Source organism: Laccaria bicolor, genomic scaffold (genome assembly GCF_000143565.1).
Source record: "Laccaria bicolor S238N-H82 LACBIscaffold_3 genomic scaffold, whole genome shotgun sequence".
Taxonomy (NCBI): domain Eukaryota; kingdom Fungi; phylum Basidiomycota; class Agaricomycetes; order Agaricales; family Hydnangiaceae; genus Laccaria; species Laccaria bicolor.
Genome location: NW_001889874.1, coordinates 1,982,555 through 2,003,013, shown reverse-complemented (window position 1 = coordinate 2,003,013; position 20,459 = coordinate 1,982,555). Strand labels below are relative to the sequence as shown.

Below are 20,459 nucleotides of genomic sequence, written 5' to 3'. Positions count from 1 at the left end.
CTCCGGCACCTCTTATGATTCGGCCTCGATTGCTTGCGATATCCATTTCACCTTTTTTGCGTAGATCCCACCAACTGAGCATGGAAGCAGTCATCTCGCAACCAGCACCAGATAAACTACAAGTCTTACCACACACTCAATATGTTACACCAGACCACCTCACCCCGGAAAACGCGCCAGCATCTCCTCTTGACCAATTCAAAACTTGGTTTAAGGAAGCAGTGGAGGGTGGCGTCGTCGCTGAGCCAGAGGCAATGTCTCTTTCGACCGCAACACCCAATGGAATACCATCAGCCCGCATCGTGCTCTTCAAACAACTAGATTCCCATGGCTTCGTATTTTACACCAACTACACCTCTCGCAAATCTCGGGAACTTCTATCTAACCCAAATGCGGCATTGGTATTCTACTGGAGGGAGGTTCACAGGTCTGTCAGAATCCTTGGGAGGGTAGAGAAGCTGACACCGGAGGAGAACGATCAATACTTCCAAAGCCGACCTCTGGGAAGTCAAGTGGGAGCTTGGGCGAGCAAGCAGAGTAAGGTTATAGGTGAAGGAGATATAGCCGCCCGGTTTAAAAAGGTGGAGGAACGGTTTGGCGTGCATGAAGAAGGGGAATTATTGGAGGGCCGCATCCCGACTCCTGATTTCTGGGGTGGGTGGCGAGTCGTTCCAAAGTGCGTCTTTTCACCGATACTTCGAAGCTCACGCTCTAAGTAACCCAAACATATAGTGAAGTAGAGTTTTGGTGCGGAAAGCCTTCTCGTCTGCACGATCGTATTCGTTACCTTCGCGTCAACGGCGCCTCGGAAGATACCCCACAATGGAAAATAGAGAGGTTATCACCATAATCTGTGGCCAGACATTGGAACTTAGAGTCAAATACTTGTGTGGGGGCCAGACTGGATATAAGATTACATTGATACTTCGCCTTGCCTTGTTGTTGCTTCCAAATGCCCTCAAGCAAATCTTAATGCAGCCAAATATTCTGGTTCAGTGATCATTGCGGAAAGTTGGCAATCCAAAGCAGGGACCTGGCGAAGAAAAGTTTAAGTTCCATAAATCCCTTTGAATCCCGCAGAACTCGGTCAGAGACCGTGCATCGCTTCGTTGTCGTGCCGTCGTCCCATCCGCGTTGGGAAGGGCACGCTTATCAGGGGATGATGCAGCTTGAATAACATGTTAGAGCAAATGATGACTCCATGGAAAGTCACGACAACTGGCATTGACGTCAAGTTGAACTTCCACTTATAGTTTGATCGTCCAGATTCAACGCAAGGATAATCATTGGTATCAAGAGAAACAGGTGTATGCGATAGTTAGAATACGCCCGGTTTGAAGACAAGGCGTTTGTACTCGATTTTCACGAGCCCCAAAAAAGTAGGATCCGATCGCCTTGAGTGCCATGCCTGGCAGATACCGCGGTGGGTGGTGTGTGGTGATCGTGATCCGCCGCTAGAAGGCATACTGGTTGAGTACCATTGTCTTCTGGTGCTTTCTGGAGACAGATATTGTGCTCAAAGGTCATCCCAGCGTAGAAATAACAAATGGGTCCCTTCCAGGGAGGACACTGAGCGATATACACTCCCTGCAACTACAAGGCTGAGCAATAAATTTCTTGGCGTTGAATTATAAAAATCTCACTCGAAAGTAGTGGTCGTTCTTGGGTTCATTGCCTTCAATAAGCAGCGTTGGACCCCGATGGCTACAGACAGTGACCCCTGAAGAAGGAGCGATGTGATATGATATGCGTTCAGCGCTCAGTGAGTGGGCCCCTCCACTCCTGAAACAAAGGGAGGGACGTAAGTTACGAAGGCGTAACCTTCATACTGTGGAGTCGACGAAGGCGTGAATCGATGTCTCCTGTATACTTGTTTAGAAAGTAAGAGCATAGCGAAGAGAAGAGCAGCGCCTTGAACTTTCATTTTCTTTTATAGGGGAAGACAGCTTGAGAAGTTGAGAACGGACTGGCACTTTTGTTATGAATTTTGAGAGTTGACTGTTGCGGTCAGGTTGCAGCGGCAACTTCCGTTCCTCTTGTGCACTTACCTCCAGATTTCAAGGAGACGACGGTTCTCAGGTTTAGCTCGGTCGACCTACATACCACACTTTCAAGTTCTCTCTCATCCTTCTCCCTTCGTTGGCCGCCAGCTCAGCTCCTTAACAGGATGATTTTTGGTCCGCTAAATCGGCAACACGCTCTCGTCCTCCAGCGCAGATTGTCCACGAGCCAGAGGTTATCGGGGGCTCCTGTGCATAGGATACCCAAACCCGAAGGCGAAGATTTCCGACCACCTTGGGTATACCTCATGTCACGTCTAGTTTCCTTGACGGTGATACCAGGTACGTCTGTTTTTTGATTTCTATCTGAACCTACCTTACAATACCTTACGAACTTTGCAGCGGTCGCGTTCTACTCTGTGTTTTTCTACGACTTTGGGGATCGAGAGCATGTTTTCCAACCGGTGTGTGCCACCGAAGGCAATTATCCTTTTGAGCTGACTTTCGTTCGATTTAGGCCCGTAGGTGGGCAGCAAGATTGCATACGTCGTTCGTTACCCTCTCACCTGCGGAGGAGGGTTTGATAAAAGCCGACGACGAAACGGGGGACAAACCTCTAACTCAGAAAACATAAGTCAGTAGCCCTACTGTGATCATAGCGGTCACTAATATCATCTTTCCAGGATGCGCAATTACGACGCCGCAGCTAAGGAACGTACCCTCTCTGGGTTGAAAGACTCGGAATCACCGACATACACAAGGAAGCAAAACGTGCTTCGTGGAAAATAGCAGTGTACCCGCCGATCTCAAAAACTCAACGACTAGAACATTATATATGGGGCTTGGAAGCTTTTCATCTTTCGCCACTGAGCGGCCAAGTCTTAATGTGACTGTCTATAGGAATTCAATCAGTTTCTATTATTGACTGACATCACAGCTTCTTCCGGCTTCCGGCCCACTTATATAAGTTTTGGTCTGTTGGATTCGGAGTAGAACTAAACCTCAACGTCACAACCTAGGAATCAACATCATGCCAGACCAGTCGCCAACCTTGCCTACAGAACACTTCTCCCGTTTGGAAGGTCTGAAACGACAAAGTGACCAACTTGCAAGTTTGAGCGCTATGCTCCGGGAGCGGTCTGAAAGATGCGAATTGGGTTGTGATTCTTATGGTGCAGAGAAGGCCAAAGGAGTAGATAAACGATCACGGGAGCAAGACCGCGAGGAGGTCCAAGAGCAGTTAGCAAAGATCATGTCAAAGCTGGATGAGCGTCGTTCTGGAGAGAAGACCCTTGGTCAGTAAAGATGGTGATTCAATTGAATTGTATTTGATGAAGGGTATCCGCAACTCAGATGCCTTTAGTGAGAAGGTGTTGGATATCATTGAAAAAAATCATCGATCCCGGATGACCGATATGATGAAGATATTGGAAAGCATGTTGGAAAGTGGCAAGCATGAGTTTGGACAAAGTCACGCCACGACGGGGTCACGTGAAAGCTAAACGCCGAACCCATTGCTCGTTCTCGCTGGTTGCCTTGTATATAATCTTTGCTACGAGCCAATTTGAATGGAGCCTCTACCAATTCGCAAGTCTATAGAGAAGCCCCCACTTATTACCCCGTCCGCGTCCCCTCCTCCAGTCCGCTCATTCTTCCCACAACCATACAGACTCACCGACTCTGCACCACCTCTAAAGAGGCAGCGTTTTCTATCAATTTCGCGACAGTCTTCGGTCCAGTCGTCCTCCCCAGCGAAATCTACTCCAGAGCCACCTCTTGATCTTCAGAAGGAGCGCGAGGCATCGACTTTGCGTTTACTCGATGTTTGGTCGCAGCTCGCAGAACGCTACACCCGAAGATTAGATGAAGATGATATCGTGGACATAAGGACGGGTGAGATCGTCAAGGATAACGGCGTCATTCGAAAATCGCGGAAATTGGAGTTTGGTGCTGAATTAGAGCCGAAAAACAATAAAGAAAAAGATGGAGCTGATGCAGAAGAAGACGAGGACGATATCGACGAACTCGACCTTTTTGCTCAAGAAAACGGAGAATCTGATGAGGTGCACTCAGATATGGATGGAAGAAGGGTGCCACCGGTGGCTCCTCTAGACCCCCGTGATGCAGAGGACTTGAGACAGTTCTTGGAGGCTGAGAGAATTCGGAAGGAGGCTTGTGGAAGCGAACCCGAGGACGATATCGAAAGCACTCCATCTTTCGAGGAGGAGGATGAACAGGGGGATACCAGCGACTCCGAGAGGCCTACCTCTGATGATGCCGAGGAAGTGGACGAAGACGAGTCGAGGCAAAAGGGGGGAAATGAGCAGGACGACAGGCCTAATGATCCACCTTGGGATCATTCTTTGGCTGTGGTTGACGACTTAAGCTCCGACGATGAACTCAATAACTGGGAGGTGACCAAAGCAAGTATCGTCTATCCAAATCCAACTACGAAGAAAGAGAACGCAGACCGTATAGTCCCACCAAGTGACAGCGACAGTGATGTTGAAATAATTGAGCCTCCCATTCCTACGAAGGCTTCTCGAACTCCGAAATTCATCAAAGAGCCGTCGCGGACACAGCTACAAACTCCTCCGTATTCCAAATCTTCCGAGGATACAGATATCGGTTGCTCAAGTTATCTTGTTCAACCATCAGCCAGTCCCCCACCAACATTATCTTCACCCGCCTCACATTCGAAAGCCTTTCCACCCAAGCGGGGTCGGGGGAGACCCCGATTAAAATCTAGTGCCCCCTTGGACTCAGCAGAAGATAAAATCCCCATTCCGCGTATTGACCTGGCGAAATTGTCAAAGGACAACGCTCAGAAGAGATTGTCAAAGAAAACGACAGCGGAGGTTCTAAATTCAAAAAACGTACCAAGGCCTGAGCTTGAAATTTCACCCCAAAAGGTCCCTCGACTGATACCGGAAGTGGTGATCGTAAAGCGACGCTCCTTTGGTCAGGAAATTAGACCAACCCATGCAGCCAGCAACGTCGATGGCAAAAATGAGGTGCCACCGTCAAAGAACGGTAAAGGCAAAGAAAAGGAAATTGCGCCCGATGTTCGCAAACGCCGTCATAAGACCCCGATTCAGCCTGATATTCCTGGGGAGTATCAAGAAGAGGACGATGACCCCATTATCAAGCTCTCATCTTCCTCGGCGGGGCCATCGAAAATGAAAATACAGTCTTCCAATGGAATACGAGCTGTTAACAAATGTCACAGCCCTGTTCCAGGATCGGCTGAATCCCACAAAGAGGAAGTTGAGATGCCAGTACCAGCCGACACGAGATCTGGTCCATCACGGCCATCGGGTTCAGAAACCAGTCCGAGGAAGCGGAAACGTGTCGTCTCCTCGTCTGAGGGCGATGCATTACAGGATGAGACTACCCCGTCGACAGTGGAACCAAAGGCTGCCAAATCGAAGTCAAGCAAGCAGCATAGGGAACTACCGCCTCCCCATCACAAGCTAGCGTCCAAGTCAGACTCTGAATCCCCTTCTGGTGCGCATCATTCGCTTGGAATCCTCTTCTTCCTCATGCCTTGTTTCAGATTCGGAGGTCAAACGGAGGGATACCCAGAAGTCTGGCCAAAAACGACGATCAAAGTCAACATCCAGGCGGTCTCCTTCTGCCTCTGGCTCAACCCCCCCTGAAGTTCCTTCTGGTGCGTATGATTCGTTCGGAATCCTCTTCTTCCTCATGCCTTGCTTCAGGTTCGGAGGTCAAACGGAGGGATGCCCAGAATTCTGGCCAAAAACGACGTTCGAAATCAAAACCTAGGCGGTCGCCTTCTGCCTCTGGCTCAAACTCTGAATCAGAGCACTCTGACACCAGCATGCATTCTCGAGCCGGTCGCTGTTCGAAATCACATCTGAGCTCCTTTCCGCCCCCGTTTTACCCATATCCATTACCTATGTACCCGCCACCTCACCCTCATACCCAACCCTCCAATGTTTTCTCACCCATACCAGATCCGCGTGCACAATTTATAATTTCACAAGCAATGCACCAATTGTCCGCACTTGTAGGCGGGCCCTGGCCCGCGCCTGGGGTTCCATACACCCCTTCTCGCCGCCGTGACCAAGGTCATCAACCCATGTATATCACACCCACTCACCACCCGCATCCTTACACGTATGCGTATAACCCTGAATTCTCAAATGCGACTGCGCCTCCTGATACTCCTGAAGCCATGTCGTCGCCAGGTGAACCGAAAGAAAACGGTCGGAGAAAGTCATTGGTTGAACGAAGCAAATCCAGAGGGAGGAGGGTTTCCTTCAAAATTGAACGCGAGGACGTTGATGAAGACGCTATGGATATTTATTCCAGTCCGACGGGTAACAACGCGAATCGTGGGATGTCGGAGCGGGGACATAGTTCTGAAAGTGATGAACCGTCACCTTCACAGGTCAAAACAGAGGGGAAGGGGAAGGAGAGGAAACAAAGATCGGGGATTGTTGAATCCAAACCCAAACATGGGCTCGAGGGTGGAAAAGATGGGTCAGTACAGAGAGTGCTCTTTAATAGAGGGCAAACCCCAGGACCGTCGACGCGAGACAAATCCGACGACTCGGCGCATGAGCCTAGCATTTCCAAGAAAGCAGCGGCGACTGACAGAGGACGTAGGCGCTCTAGGTGTTTATGATGGTGTATGATTATCTTTCGAGCTGGTAGAAATCTTATTCAACATGTTACTGCCTCTATTTCTTGGTTTTGTTGGCACAAAGAGGCCTCTCAAATACCGCATATGTTTTGGAGGACATGAATAACCCTTGAAGACTATACCTCCGTCTGTGGCTGAATTCGGAAGTTTATGCAACTGTGCATACCTTACATCGTTTCGCGATGGTTTCGCGCTTTGCACATTGTTCTCGTCGGGCATTTCTGGCGTGAAGTTATCTCAATGGCTTCGCTGAAGCATGTACCCGCGCCGGTTGTCGAAGTGAAAGCTGCGAACCTGCAAGCCTCATGTTTGATCGGTACAAAAGGATGTCGGAACGTGTTCCATACACGTGTACATTGTTCAAGATTGTTCAAAAGCTGAAGCGCCCGACCAATATTTTCTTCTCAACCCCCTCTCTCTCCGTTTTTCTTCCCTCAGCCAACGAGCTACAATTCTAATGCCTGCAAGCACTAACGACGTCTTCTTGGCAGTCAGCCGTCATCCTACATACTACATTCAGGGAGCTGACCTTTCTTTCCTCGTGAGTGGGCATGTTGCTGGATTTTTACAGACTTTGACGTGGCATGTCTCCAGATTGAGCATATCCAATTTCGCGTTCATCGATACTTTTTTGAAAGAGAGTCTCTATACTTCCGGAATTATCTGACGGTTCCAGCCTCGCCTGGTGCCGTTCGTACAGGTGTCAATGATTCAAATGCGATTGTTCTCGAAGAGGTCAAGCCGGCGGAATTTGAGCTATTTTTGTGGGTATTTTATAACCCGTAAGTACCTCTTCTTTTCGGTTTTACGATGCCTCTAACGATCACTATCGTAGACGATACTCCCTGTACAACCGAACGGTTGAGGAATGGGAAATCATTTTAAAACTTGCTCATCGGTGGACCTTCCCTGAGGTCAAGAACCTGGCGGTACGGCAGCTCGAGAAGCTCGAGTTCCCTGATCTTGACCGCATTGCCATCTACCAAGAAAATGCCGTCGATCGTAGGCTCCTTGTCCCATGCTTTGCCCGGCTCTGTGAACGTGAAGAGCCCTTGACCCTACCAGAGGGCATGAAGCTTGGCATGGAAACAACGCTGATGATTGCGTGCGCCCGCGAGGTTTCCAGGGGGAGTGTGTCCCCAACTGGTGCACGAAGCCCTACCTCGGCTCATGTCCACGGCAACGAATTACATGCCATCGTTTGCGATCTCTTCAAGATCGAGCCTCAACCTGAGACTCCAAATGGTGATGAAAAAGCTACTACTCCTCTGCCAGGTGGATTGGTGACCGTCGCCTTATAACCTTTTTCTTCTTATCTTGCTGATCTCTCTTCTAGGAACCAAGGAACCCAAGACCCCCGTTAATACCTCAGCAACCAGTCAAGCCAGTCACCAAGAAGACAGCAACAAGGTTAACGGCACAGCCAAAGGAAAAGGTTCAAAAGAAAACGGAGACACCTCCAACCCCGAGGACGAAACCAATACTCCAACTGGAGACAGACCCAATACCCCCTCAAGGGGAGGGAAAGGCAACAGGGGCGGTAGAGGTGGCAAAGGCAGAGGCGGGGGTTAAGGAAGCGTCGCTGGTCGACGCCAAAGCGGAGGGGGAAGACAACGGAGCGACGAACGGGGAGGTGAAGGATGGAGGGGTGAAGAGCGAGATCATGGATGTTTTAGAAAGCGGAGCGACGTCAGAGGGGGACGTGGCGGGCGGTGGTGGGCGCGGGGTCGCCAGTGATGCAGCGGTGGCAGATGTGACGAATGCGGGGAACGGAGAGACCAAGACGAGTGATGACGAGGATGTGGTCACGAAAATCGACTTGGCCCAAACGCCGTTGAATAATGCCCTTTCTGGATTGGACAATAGTTCTCCTGTTGTTGCCACCACTGACCCAACCATGCCTACCAATGATACCTCACCACCTGCTGGCAGCGACTCAAATGAACTTCTGATTGATATTACTGGTACTGACGGGGACAAGTCACTGTCGCAGGGTCAAATCCCTTCTACTTCTGGAGTCACACCCGGATTTGAATCTTCAAACTCGGATGAAGTTGCGACTTCAACGGCCAACTCGCTTTGGGGTGATCCTTGGTCTTGATATCCTTTTCCTTTCCTAAACACTTGTATAACATACCATTCGATACGCTCATGCTTGTACACAGGACAGACCATTCACGCGACTACTTACGACATGTATGCCCTCGGTTATCCTTTCTTTTTCCGCTCCACTATAAAAGTGTATCACGAACAAAATGGTGAGTGCATTGAACGCATGGGTGAGATACGCGGTTTCGCTATGTAGCTTGGTCGACGTATAAACGCCTAATAGGTACTGGGTCTGTATCAGAGCAATCGAGACGTATAAACACGACTGTACTCACTTTCTCATCCATAAATCGAAACACATAGGTTTACTTCGTAGATATGACCGTGTTTTGAGTTAAATTTCCTTTTTCACTAGAAATGCCACACGTCAGCGACACTGTCCGTCAGACGTAGAACGTTGTCTGAAACTCACGGGCCTCCATATCCCTCTTATCCCATTCACTCACGTCCGACTCCTTCCCAACGACGGGCTTCCTACCCGAAAAAATGTCACTCCACCGAATATGCGGCTTCTCCTCCTCAGGAAGAGGCGCGCTCGCCAGTTTTTTTAGTCGGGCGAGCTCATCGCTCGACAGTGGCTTATCAGAGCGTAATTGGTCCCTCACTGACTCGAGGATAGATATTTGTGCGTTGACACGAGATTTTTCTTCTTCAGAAGTTCGTCGTTGATTTACGAGGTGGATAGAGATGGAGGTTAAGGCGATGGCGTAGATTGTGTGAGGCAAATACGGGCTTGAGAACATGTTTGCTGACGTAATTGTTCCTGACCTGATATTTTTCTCACTCGAAGAAACCTCCTCCCTGACAGAACGGGAACCATTGGAACAACTCAAAAATGCCGCCAGGTCAAGTGAGAGAAGCATACAACGCAAAAGGACGGAGGTCAACAGCTGGTTCGAGGAAAAGGGGGAAAAGAAAACCTGAAAATCAACCTGAAGAGCAACCTGACCCAAACGCCGAGATACTGTTGCTGCAAAGTAAGGATGCAAAGGCAAAGGAAAGAAAGGAAAGGTTGAGGCAGGAGGTCCGTTTACCTTATGCCTGTATGTTTTGAATCTGAATCTGGTTTAGTTGATTTCTCAAACGGAGTCGAAATGGACAAGCAAGAAGAAGAAACGATTAGACAAATACATCGTACGAGCACCTCATTCTAAACTCTCATCAAAGACCTGACCTTAACTCCTCTTGTTAATAGGAAAAAAAGTTGAAGAAGGATGAGCGCGTCTTGATCTTTGAAAAACTCGCGTATGTCTTTTTCCCTGCTACGGAATTTAAGCTTGACGATTCTAAGTCAAAGTCAGGCCGTTTTACCTTCGTCCTTGCTTCAATCGTCGTCTATGCTTGGTACTGGGAAGACTTTGACACACCAAGAGCTTCAGGATAGGTCAGAAGATAAGGAGGTGCGGAAAGCGTTAGATGGACGCAGCGGGAAGCGGAAAAGGCACGAGGACAAGTTTGCAGTCCATGGGTTAGACACCGAAGATAGCCAGGACGATGAAATCCTTGCGGCCGAAACCGTCACCCGACCTTCGCATCCCCAAGTTATCTTTGACTCAGCAATTCCCCCTCCAAAGAATGAAAGCGAACCATCTGCCGTAGGAAGCGCGCTAAAACGAAAGTCAGATGGAAGCGTCGTGATGCCCAAAATTAGTAAGACGAAGCAGGTGTGTTGTATGCATTTTTCTCAGCAGTACACAGTCATTTTACGTTGCTCTGCAGAGTAGTTGGGTTCGGAAGCGCTCCGCGCCTGCCAAAGAGGAATCTGATACCTCGTTTGACAGTTCAGATTCAGCGTACGACTCGACGGACGATGCGGTAGATTCATCAGGTAGTGATGAAGACTTCGAGACTGGGTCGGAAGATGAGGATAAAGAGGACGCAGGGATTTTATTGGAAGAATCTACACCCCATCTGTCCGCGAAGAAGAAGCTGGGTTTTAAAGATTGGGCTGTCAAACAACTCAGTGTTGCAAAAGGCTACAACCTCCCAACACAAGAGACAGACGTCATACCGCCTGTTGAAACCCCTCCCACAAAGAAACGAAAGATTGAAAGTTCGACCGATCTCCCCACCATGCGTGGTCCTCTGGGAGAAGACCTCCAAATCCCAAAAACCACATTGGCAGATCAAGTCCTGGGTTCAGAACAGCAGGCCAAGGCAGCCTCATACGTTAAGGCTGTTGCTGTCAAGCGGCCTCCATCCGTCGAAGAAGCAAGGTTGCTGCTCCCGATTGTAGCGGAGGAGCAACCGATTATGGAAGCTATTTTGTTGAATCCCGTCGTCATTATATGCGGTGAAACAGGAAGTGGGAAGACCACCCAAGTTCCCCAGTTTTTGTATGAATCCGGCTTTGGTACTCCAGGAAGTGGTTAGTATTTACCCCTGCTATTTTTGGCTTTCACTGACCCAGACATAGAGAACCCTGGGATGATCGGTATAACTCAACCTCGTCGTGTTGCTGCTGTGTCGATGGCAGCGCGTGTAGCTTATGAGCTATCATTGACGTCCTCTCGAGTATCACATCAAATACGATATGATGCAACAGTTTCACCCTCAACCTCAATCAAGTTCATGACGGACGGAGTCTTGCTTCGAGAGCTCGCCAACGACTTTATTTTGTCACGGTATTCTGTAATAATAATCGATGAAGCCCATGAGCGAAGTATGAACACAGACATTCTCATCGGCGTTCTTAGCCGTGTGGTCAAGCTACGAGAAGAGATGTGGAAAGAAAGAAAGGACGACGTAAAGGTCCGTCGCCCTGTACCACACCTGTTACGCAACAATGACATTCAAATCTTAGCCATTGCGGTTGATCATCATGTCTGCTACCTTGCGAGTAAGCGATTTTGCCGATAATACGACGCTTTTTTCCTCTCGCCCGCCTGTCATCAATGTTGCTGCACGCCAACATCCAGTCACGATCCATTTCAGTCGCCGTACTTCTCCAAACTATGTCAACGAAGCAGTCAGGAAAGCAACAAAAATTCATACCCGCTTACCCCCAGGGGGTATATTGATCTTTTTAACTGGCCAGAACGAGATTATTGGTGCTTGTCGAAAACTGGAGGCTAAATTTGGAAAGAAGGCGCTTGACCTAAAAAAGAAAAACAGATCACGGCCGAGTCAACAGGAGGGTTCTGGCGAGGAAGGCTATGACATCGAAAAGAGGACCGCGGGCCCCTCGCAAGGTAAAGGCGATTTCTTTTTGCTTGTGTGACGCTAATATACTCATAGCTGATGTTGAGCCCGAGGATCTTGACCTGGGAAATTCTGATCAGGATGGTCTTGCATTCGATGTGGACGAAAATATGGACCAGGAAGATCCAGAAGCGCTAGACAGCGAAGATGAACAGAACCTAGACGAAGAACTCGGTTTGGAGGAGGATTCCGATGGTACACATCTCTACTTTTGTTCCCTGGATATTTTACATTTCCCATCCGAACAGTGCCGATGCATATTGTCCCCTTGTACTCCCTCCTACCAAGCGAGAAACAAATGCGTGTCTTCGAGCCACCCCCGCCTGGTTGCCGTCTTGTTGTGGTCTCTACTAACGTTGCCGAAACTTCGCTCACTATCCCGGGTATTCGCTACGTTGTTGACTGCGGCCGGGCCAAGGAAGTGCGTTCTCCAGCGTCAGTTTAAGGAATTAAACTTATTTTGCTTCAGCGACGCTACGATATAGCGAATGGGATCCAGGCCTTCCAAATCTCATGGGTATCGAAAGCATCGGCGGCCCAAAGGGCTGGCCGAGCGGGCCGTACAGGTCCTGGTCATTGTTACCGGCTTTACTCATCTGCCCTTTTCGAGCACCACTTCGAGCAGTTCTCGACTCCAGAAATACAGCGGATGCCGATCGAGGGTGTTGTGCTTCAAATGAAGAGCATGCATATCGATGCAGTTGTCAATTTTCCGTTCCCCACGTCACCGGATAAAGCCGCCATGCGGAAAGCAGAGAAAACGTTAACACACCTCGGCGCTTTGACTTTTGCGACACCAGACATTAAAAATGCTCTGTCAAGTGTCGGTCAAATCACTGACCTGGGAAGAACCATGGCGTTATTCCCGGTTTCACCGCGATTCTCTAGGATGCTGGTAAGCGGACAACAACACGACTGCTTGCCATATGTTATTTCCATAGTCTCCGCCATGTCTGTCGGCGACCCTTTCTTGTATGAAGAGGTTATTGGACAAGATGGCAGCGATGGGGAGAATGATGTCGAATCAAGCCTCATGAATTTGAAAAGTGACTCCGTCAGGGCCAAAGAGGCGCGAAACTTGAAGCGAAAAGCATTTTTCCAGTCGCAACATGTCAGTCATCTCAACACTCTGAGATAAGTACTCACATTTTTTAGATGCACTCTTCATTAGGAAATCATTCCAGTGATGTTTTCAAAGTACTCTCTGTTGTTGGTGGGTATGAATATGCCGGTGGCGGACACAAATTTTGCTCAGAGAATTTTGTTCGACCCAAAGTTAGTTTTTTGTCATTTCATCCTCTCTCTCCTACCTACTCATCACCACTATAGGCGATGGAGGAAATTCACAAGCTGAGAGCTCAAATCAACAACATAGTGCAAACCAACTTCCCTGGTGTTGACACTAAATTCGCTCCAAAACTTCCACCTCCCAATGAGCGTCAAGTATGTACACAACACAATACCTTGTTTTCATTCAATACCTGACATCCAAAAAGGTGAAAATTCTGAAGCAACTCCTAACTGCGGGCTTCATTGATCAGGTTGCCGTTCGGAAAAATCGCGTTGAAGGGGCGGATGGAGTTCAAGTATCAACATCAAAAGGAGTTCCCTACAAAGCCATGGGGATCTCGGAAGATGCTTTTATCCACCCTTCATCAGTGCTTGCCAACAGTCCTCCCCCAGATTACATAATTTTCAGTGAGGTCATTAGATCCTCTCGAATCTTTTTGAAAGGCAAGCACTCTCAGTCCTCCTCAACTCAATGCTTTACACTTTGTCTAGGAGTAACGGCTGTTAATCCATCCTGGCTCTCAGCATTAGGCAAGCCTTCACTATGCTCCTTTTCCAAGCCCCTCAAAAACAACGTTGGAACCCTTGTGATGATCCCTCAATTTGGGCCAGACAAATGGGAACTTCCCGCTGTGAAAGCGGAATTACGGTAATATCGGAATCCAGAAAATTATACCGAATGAAATCTAGAGTAGCCCGAAATCTAGAGGAAGAGAGAGATTATAATAAATTAATTGGATCGTTGAGCGATGCTAGGGTCTTGGCTGCAGTGTTTAGTTAGTTTGCCATTCACTTATTTTGAGTGGCATGACTACCCACCTTCTTCTTGGCTGGTATAAATATGCTGGGTTGCTGTTTGGGACGTTTAGCAGGAGGTGGTCGGGCCCTGGCTGGAGCTGGCTCGTGCGAAGAACCTGCAAGACCAGTTGGCGGAATTTCCTCCTGTTCGGCTGGTCGTTTGATGCCAATCGACTGTTCCAACTCAACATGTGTGCTGGATGTAGTAGGACCATCCGGTTTTGACACCGTCATCGGAGACGACACGTTTCTATTTGATGCTGCCTTGAGCCCTCGAGGGGTCGCAAGATCAATGGGTACGGTAGCAGCAGTCGTCGAAGCAGATGATATCCTTGGTTTCTTCTTTGGTGGTTCGGTTGACTTTGGTGAGCAGGATGTGCTGGTGAAGAACGTTGTGTCTACCTGGAAATCAAATCAAAGCCTGTCACGCTACAAGATGCATGATCACTCACTTGTAAGAGGGCCAATCTTGATCGCGCGTCCACCACAATCTCCCGCCATGTGTCGTTACTGCGTTCCAACGTTGGCGCGTTCCCAAGAATAAAAAGAGAAGATTTTGCACGTGTTAATGCAACATTCATTCTGCGAACATCTAAAGATGGACGTGTAGATGATCGAGAGTGGAAAGGGGGAGAACGAACCTGACAAGAAGCCAACTGATTGAAGCCCAGGTCCCGATCTAACGCATGAAAGAATAATGACATCCTTCTCTTGTCCTTGGAAGCCATCCACCGTGTTGAAATCGATTCGCCCAATGATATCTTTTCCGAAGCGTTTTTCAAAATGACGGCGCAGCTCCACTATCTGAGCCCTGTACATCGACACCACACCTACCCGAGAGTCAAAGTTGAAAGCTTTGTACTCTTGACAAAGACGATTGTAAAGTGCAACAGCAACCTGGCATTCCGCCAAGTTCTTGATTGACCTTCCACTTTGCTCTTCTACGCCTTGCGAAACGTTGAAAAATTTGTATGTACCGAACTTAACGTGGGTATGCCACGGCTGCTTCGTCACCTCGTCCATGCGGGGTCCATCTTGAATCTTACTTTCATAGAAAACGCGGCTTGGAAATCGACTAATGTCGGGATGCATACGATACTGTATACTGAGAACGAATCAAAACCATTTCCTACATCAACGAAAATTGAGCGTACCTTAAAAGATGGACAGCGTTTGGGCACCGCTTTTGAAGCCGTACAAAGAGTGATTGGTTGTAACTATAACGACATGCCTGGGAAGAGTGAGACCAAAATTTTGTATGAAAAGAGAGTTTATACCTCCTGCGACAAGACGGTGGGGGGAAGTTGTTGTGGATCTCCAACCAATACACACCGAGCAGAGTTGTACTTCAAAGGTATAAGTGAACTGAGCTCAATCGCTTGGGCAGCTTCATCGATAATGAGCATTTCGAAATCGTGCTGCGCCAAAGTGTCATGCCCGGCACCAGATAAGGTGCTGCAGACCACGTCTGCTTCGTTAAGGATATCACGCTGGATGCCGCGCCGCAGTGTATCAAGTGAACGCGTGTCGGATTTGAGCTTATCCTTCTTCTGATTTAACTGGGTTACCAAATCTTGTCGTTTCGACCCTAGGTTCTGGACTTCGCTCTCAAGCGTTTTTGTTCTCGCACTGTTGTCGCGAACGGCTACCAGATCCTGTAATTTTTGTTGTCGTAGATCCTTTAGGGCGGCGATGTCGCGGTGCAAAGATTTGATCTCGTTCCCGATTTCTGCCAAAGGAGTTGAGCTATAATCCAATTTTTGTTCAACGAGAGAATCGAGAGAGATATCTCGAACGCTCAGGTTCATTGATTGCACAGCACCTATTCGGACAACTCTCAAACTCCCTTGTCCTTTAATTGAGCCACTATAACCGCCTTTCAACCTGTGAGCTATTTCGTCAATTGCTGCGTTACTTGGCGCACAAATGAGAATTTTAGCAACGGATGGCTTTTCGGCAGGTGGAGCGTTCCGACCGATGACAATAGGCACACTCGGTCGCTGTCGTCGAGAAACAAACCGTGCCACAAGCCCACAAATAGTGGAAGTCTTGCCAGTCCCTGGGGGGCTGGAATTATCATTTAGAATTGTAAATGGTCGGCATGGCGACACCTACCCTTGAATGAGGGAGAAGCCTTCCGCCTCCATTGAGCTTATTATGGCCGCAGCCTGAGGCTCGTTGACATTGTAGGCGGTCATGGTCCGCTGTAATTCTTTTTGGTCCACCTTGTTAACTTTGGCCTCGAGGCGGGGTCGCAAAATAACATCACAGTAATCATAATGTGGTAGTGACAGCAAGGCCCCATATTCTCGATGGAGGGTACTGAGGCTGAAATACATCAGTTTGGGGATGTTAAAGTCGCAATATATATATATACCTGAAAACCTTACTAATTCTCCAAACTGAGCTGATCTGGAGGCCTGGATCTAAACTTCCGGCTTGGATAAAACAGCGGACAACGATCAGAATTCCACCTTGTGACGTTGTGTAAGACAATGTTTTGGCAAGGATGGATTTCTTAAGCTCTGAGGACCGAAGCAGAACAATATCTGTCTCTGCCAAATACCAATCCTTTTTAACATCTCCTAAGAGAGATAGATCAATATCCATCCAATCGCTGGAAAACTTTCTTGAAGTAATTTTGCACTGGTAAATATCTTGAGGTTCATCTTTGGACTGCATGAGTTGCGCCCAACATTCCATGAGCAATAATGGTTCGTAAACCCGGCGGTAGTGACTGTAATCCTGAAATTCAACTGGGACATTCAAAGGCTTGATGTTTTCGCCCGGCGGTGAGGGACCATCACAATCGTAATTCCATGATAAGATGACCCTATGGAGACCAGAAATATCCGGTTTCAGACGGTATGCCAAGTTTGCCCCAACTTTATTTCGATTAAGCCTCTCTTGGATAGCGCTTTTCTGAGTGGGTATTTCCAACGTCTTGATTTGCCTGCGTTCTGGTTGTTTCGATCGAACCTTGGGTGACTTTGGGAATCGTCCCAAGGCGGCTAACCCAACACCAGGAACATCGCCCTCCTCGCTGTCGCTCCCGCTAGAATCTGACTCTGAACCAGCAACTGCAGAAAGGGCCTCGTTTCTGGGTTCAGTGCTGGCGTGTTTGGACTGAGGCCAGGCGGAGGGTCTGGAAAGCGCGGATTGTTTGTTCGACGTTCCCCGAGATGTAAGGTGAGAAACATCCGAGCCCCGCCGTTCTGGATCCTTGTCACTCCAGAACTTTGAGCTTGACGCCTTTGAAGGGGCAGCATCAAGGACCGGCGTTTTCGTCTCCCGACGAACGTCCTTGCTTGGACGAGACTTTTCAATTGCCCGCGTTTCCGGTGCCCGTGGCTTCGGCACCTCTTTTTCGCCGCGAAGCTGAAACTTTGGCGCTAATGTGTGAGATATGATCTCCACTTCATCTTCAAACGAGGCGAGAGTATCTTCCAGTTTGGACAATCTTGTCGAGTCAAGTCGACTTTTGGACTTGTTAGTGTCCTTTCGGGCATCACTCACATGTTTGGAGAGTTTTTGTAGTGCAGTTTCCGACGGCTGAATCTGAGTTTCCTTGAAGATCTCCAGAAGGCTCTGTAGCAGCGAGAAGGACTGGTGGAGTAACTCCTCGTCTGTCAGACGCAGCCACCTAGCCAACTCCGTCAAAACGTCTTGCAAGTCATTGACCATCCTTTCGCCAACTTTGGAGGGTTTTCCAGATAATCGCTGATTCGTAAGTGCTTGCTGAGAAGAAAGGGTAGCGTTCTCAATGACCCGCCATTGGCTCAGCATATCTCGCCCAAAGATAAGTGCATCTCTCATCCACACAATCATGTCTTGATTTTCAAAATAGACAGACCAGTTCGGTGTGCGCTTGAATATCACTGTCAATGCCTTCGTCATGAGATGCCAAAGTTGAGGTATTCGAGATGCTGGGCCTTCTCCGTCCGTGGGGCGCAAAAAGTGCACGTTTAGGAGCAAACCATTCGGGCTCGCGCATAACGCCTCAATAATATCCGTAAAGCACCGAACAAGAGATTGCGAGAGGCTGCAAGCCTCCGGTACCTTAATGGCGTACTCTCGAAAAATGGAAAGGAATTCAGTTATTCCATCGAAAGTAACGTCGGGGATGTTCTCTAAGAGAGCTCGGAAGCAGTCAAGGCGGATATCAACATCAAACGCAAGCCCAACCAAAGTCTGTGCAGCCACTTGAAAATCCGCGATTGGTGACAGTAGAAGCAGAGTAACTGCCTTTCCAACTCCAGGACATAGTAAAACCTCGAGAGCAGACGACGAGATACCATAGTCTGCGAACCTGGATATAGCATGCAAGAATCCGTCATGAGTAATTTTCAAGGACGTATTGACCTCATCCAACGCCCGTTCGACAGACTGATGCTCTTCATCTTTCGACATTTTTAAGATATCCTTGAAAGTGGACTTGTTGACAACGTCTAAATGAGCTGATTTTGCGACGATGCAAATGATGCTTGCAATCCCGGAGGTATCCCGCGTCTGGATCGAAGAAAATAGCTGTGACCACACTGGTTTACGGATCGATAATCCTAGTTTTTCAGTACCATCCGTACGACCCTCTGCAATTTTCCCACCCTTTTTCTGAGCGAGAAGAAGACACAGTCCAGAGATGGCGGTAGATATATCCTGAATATCGGAGACGAGTGCTGATGTAACAAGGGTGCGGGCCGACATGCGAAGTTTCTTCCATTTTTCGCTATTGTAGTCAGGGCTGTATGCCACACCAACTATAACTCCTGAATGAATGTCCAGTGTATCCAACACCGCACGACGATGCCGAAAGCTTTTGTCGCTTTGAAATTTGTGAAAGACTGACGATAATAACTAAAGCCATAACAGACCGTTAATAATGGAAAAGTGAAGCGCTTAAGAGACCTACACAAAGTACAGAATCCATGATGACAGGGCGGGCATCCTGGAACCGCTCATGTTGTACCTCCTCACACAGAAAGTCAACGATCTTTGCAAAGACCTCTCCATATGTATCAAGATCACGAATGGTATGCAAGTACTCTGCAAACCAGGCAATAAACCACGGTCGTTCCCCAGAATTGTCTATCCGTTGTAGGAGATGAGAAAATGAAGGGTTATCCTTGATAGCATCGAAAACAATCTGAGGGTATTCTGGCCCTTCGCCAGTCCAGAATGTGCTTTCCATGCGTTTAAGGACGAGGAGTAAGGAGCGCAACACTTCTTCAAACTCTGGAAGAGGTCTTTGAGACGGATAGGTCCAGAAACAAAAGAAAGAAGACTAACGCGGGCCGTTATCGTGTAAGTGTCCTGACACGATACGCCAGAGACTAATTTGTTGATGTGAGGATTTTAGCCTTTCAATAGGGACAAAACGCAGAAACAGCCGAAATCCAGTCCATAACTGAAGAAGATCTGGCGTAAAAGAAAACGGAGCCAGCTCTGGCGATTGCGCCACTAAATGGGTTGCAAGACTGTCTTTCGGCATTTGCATAGCGCGCCCAATGACTTCCAAGACGTTAATATATGCTCCAGTAAATTTACCATTCGGCATCGGTGTAAAGTACCTAGCGGCATGATTTTGCGCCCATTGACGTATTTTGTCATTGGAATCCATCAATAGGATGAATAGTCCCGGGGCAAGATAGTCCTTTGGCCAATCACCGGCGTACCCAGACAGTGCGAGCTGACGAAGAATGGAAAACGCGTTGGGGTCGGTAAATATCGTCCAGTTTGATGCTATGCGATAGAAGAGTGGCGCAAGAGCATTTGGCAGGCCCTTGCTTGAAGTAAGACTGATCGCCGAGAGGTCCGCCGTGACCATCTTGAGCTCCCATCCCTCAAAACTTTCGAAGAACGCCTGCACCGTCGCGTGTTCGAACGCACCGAAGTATCTGGCTAGAGCATGACAGCAATGTGGTAAATAGCAGTGAGACGACTCACGTTTGTCTGGAAGATACCTTTGCCTCTTCGAGTTTCTGGACGCAACTACAACAAGACGACAAACAGGCATGCAGTTTTTCCTTCCATGTGTCCACTTCACGGCTAGTATACGCGAAGAGTCGAAGCAGAAATGTGGCAGCCGCCACTGTCGTGGTATTTGCACGTTCACAAAACCAGTGAATATCGTCTGGTGCAACGTTGGTAACATCCATTAAATATGAATGTATTCGGCCTAGCACAGCGTCAGAGGTACCATTGCTGTCGACGGGAGTGTCGCGAAGCGTGATGAGCAACTTCTCAACATCGCTATAGTTGGCAATGCTTTGCATAAGTCAATGACGAAAAAAATTGAGGCTTAACAACGAGTCGACGCTCGGTGTGGGGCCCTGCCTAAGCAAGAAAGTCGAGGCGTAATTGGAGTCGGTAAAGTAAATGCACAAAGGCATGGC

The 20,459-nt window shown here is 48.4% G+C and overlaps 6 protein-coding genes across 6 annotated transcripts; 4 read left to right on the top strand and 2 right to left on the bottom strand.

Moving 5' to 3' along the window:
* Window positions 1–14: 14 nt before the first annotated feature.
* Window positions 15–994, top strand: LACBIDRAFT_182757 (uncharacterized protein; the record flags this gene model as incomplete). The annotated part of the gene is made up of 2 exons (XM_001876183.1): window positions 15–676; window positions 733–994. 2 exons carry the CDS (start codon window positions 15–17, stop codon window positions 848–850), a joined length of 780 nt encoding a protein of 259 aa, XP_001876218.1. The 3' UTR covers window positions 851–994.
* Window positions 995–2,043: 1,049 nt separating this feature from the next.
* On the top strand, window positions 2,044–2,921 carry LACBIDRAFT_309004 (uncharacterized protein). The gene is made up of 4 exons (XM_001876182.1): window positions 2,044–2,342; window positions 2,403–2,464; window positions 2,526–2,634; window positions 2,684–2,921. Exons 1-4 carry the CDS (start codon window positions 2,168–2,170, stop codon window positions 2,731–2,733), a joined length of 396 nt encoding a protein of 131 aa, XP_001876217.1. The 5' UTR covers window positions 2,044–2,167; the 3' UTR covers window positions 2,734–2,921.
* Window positions 2,901–8,875, top strand: LACBIDRAFT_292519 (uncharacterized protein). The gene is made up of 9 exons (XM_001876181.1): window positions 2,901–2,973; window positions 3,020–3,295; window positions 3,642–5,507; window positions 5,557–5,670; window positions 5,720–6,628; window positions 7,241–7,451; window positions 7,505–7,944; window positions 8,006–8,104; window positions 8,169–8,875. Exons 2-9 carry the CDS (start codon window positions 3,031–3,033, stop codon window positions 8,768–8,770), a joined length of 4,506 nt encoding a protein of 1,501 aa, XP_001876216.1. The 5' UTR covers window positions 2,901–2,973; window positions 3,020–3,030; the 3' UTR covers window positions 8,771–8,875.
* Window positions 8,876–9,112: 237 nt separating this feature from the next.
* Window positions 9,113–9,521, bottom strand: LACBIDRAFT_322839 (uncharacterized protein; the record flags this gene model as incomplete). Its single annotated transcript, XM_001875757.1, has 2 exons — window positions 9,113–9,129; window positions 9,191–9,521. The coding sequence occupies 2 exons, from the start codon at window positions 9,519–9,521 to the stop codon at window positions 9,113–9,115; spliced, it is 348 nt and encodes a 115-aa protein (XP_001875792.1).
* Window positions 9,522–10,115: 594 nt separating this feature from the next.
* Window positions 10,116–13,922, top strand: LACBIDRAFT_230870 (uncharacterized protein; the record flags this gene model as incomplete). Its single annotated transcript, XM_001876180.1, has 10 exons — window positions 10,116–10,444; window positions 10,500–11,146; window positions 11,195–11,529; window positions 11,582–11,915; window positions 12,016–12,174; window positions 12,228–12,400; window positions 12,449–13,090; window positions 13,135–13,254; window positions 13,309–13,422; window positions 13,476–13,922. 10 exons carry the CDS (start codon window positions 10,116–10,118, stop codon window positions 13,920–13,922), a joined length of 3,300 nt encoding a protein of 1,099 aa, XP_001876215.1.
* Window positions 13,923–14,021: 99 nt separating this feature from the next.
* LACBIDRAFT_309000 (uncharacterized protein) lies at window positions 14,022–20,339 on the bottom strand (the record flags this gene model as incomplete). The annotated part of the gene is made up of 11 exons (XM_001875756.1): window positions 14,022–14,033; window positions 14,089–14,469; window positions 14,520–14,659; window positions 14,709–15,172; window positions 15,222–15,298; window positions 15,345–16,134; window positions 16,183–16,395; window positions 16,445–18,921; window positions 18,977–19,299; window positions 19,354–19,961; window positions 20,011–20,339. 11 exons carry the CDS (start codon window positions 20,337–20,339, stop codon window positions 14,022–14,024), a joined length of 5,814 nt encoding a protein of 1,937 aa, XP_001875791.1.
* Window positions 20,340–20,459: the final 120 nt, after the last annotated feature.

Bases quoted from the DNA above. Each gene is read 5' to 3' on its own strand.
- LACBIDRAFT_292519 (XM_001876181.1), top strand. From the start codon at position 3,031: ATGCCAGACCAGTCGCCAACCTTGCCTACAGAACACTTCTCCCGTTTG. The intron at 5,508-5,556 runs GTGCGCATCATT...GCCTTGTTTCAG, and splicing joins AGACTCTGAATCCCCTTCTG to ATTCGGAGGTCAAACGGAGG. The intron at 8,105-8,168 runs GTTCAAAAGAAA...AACTGGAGACAG, and splicing joins CGGCACAGCCAAAGGAAAAG to ACCCAATACCCCCTCAAGGG.
- LACBIDRAFT_309004 (XM_001876182.1), top strand. From the start codon at position 2,168: ATGATTTTTGGTCCGCTAAATCGGCAACACGCTCTCGTCCTCCAGCGC. The intron at 2,465-2,525 runs GTGTGTGCCACC...TTAGGCCCGTAG, and splicing joins GAGAGCATGTTTTCCAACCG to GTGGGCAGCAAGATTGCATA. The intron at 2,635-2,683 runs GTCAGTAGCCCT...TCATCTTTCCAG, and splicing joins CTCTAACTCAGAAAACATAA to GATGCGCAATTACGACGCCG.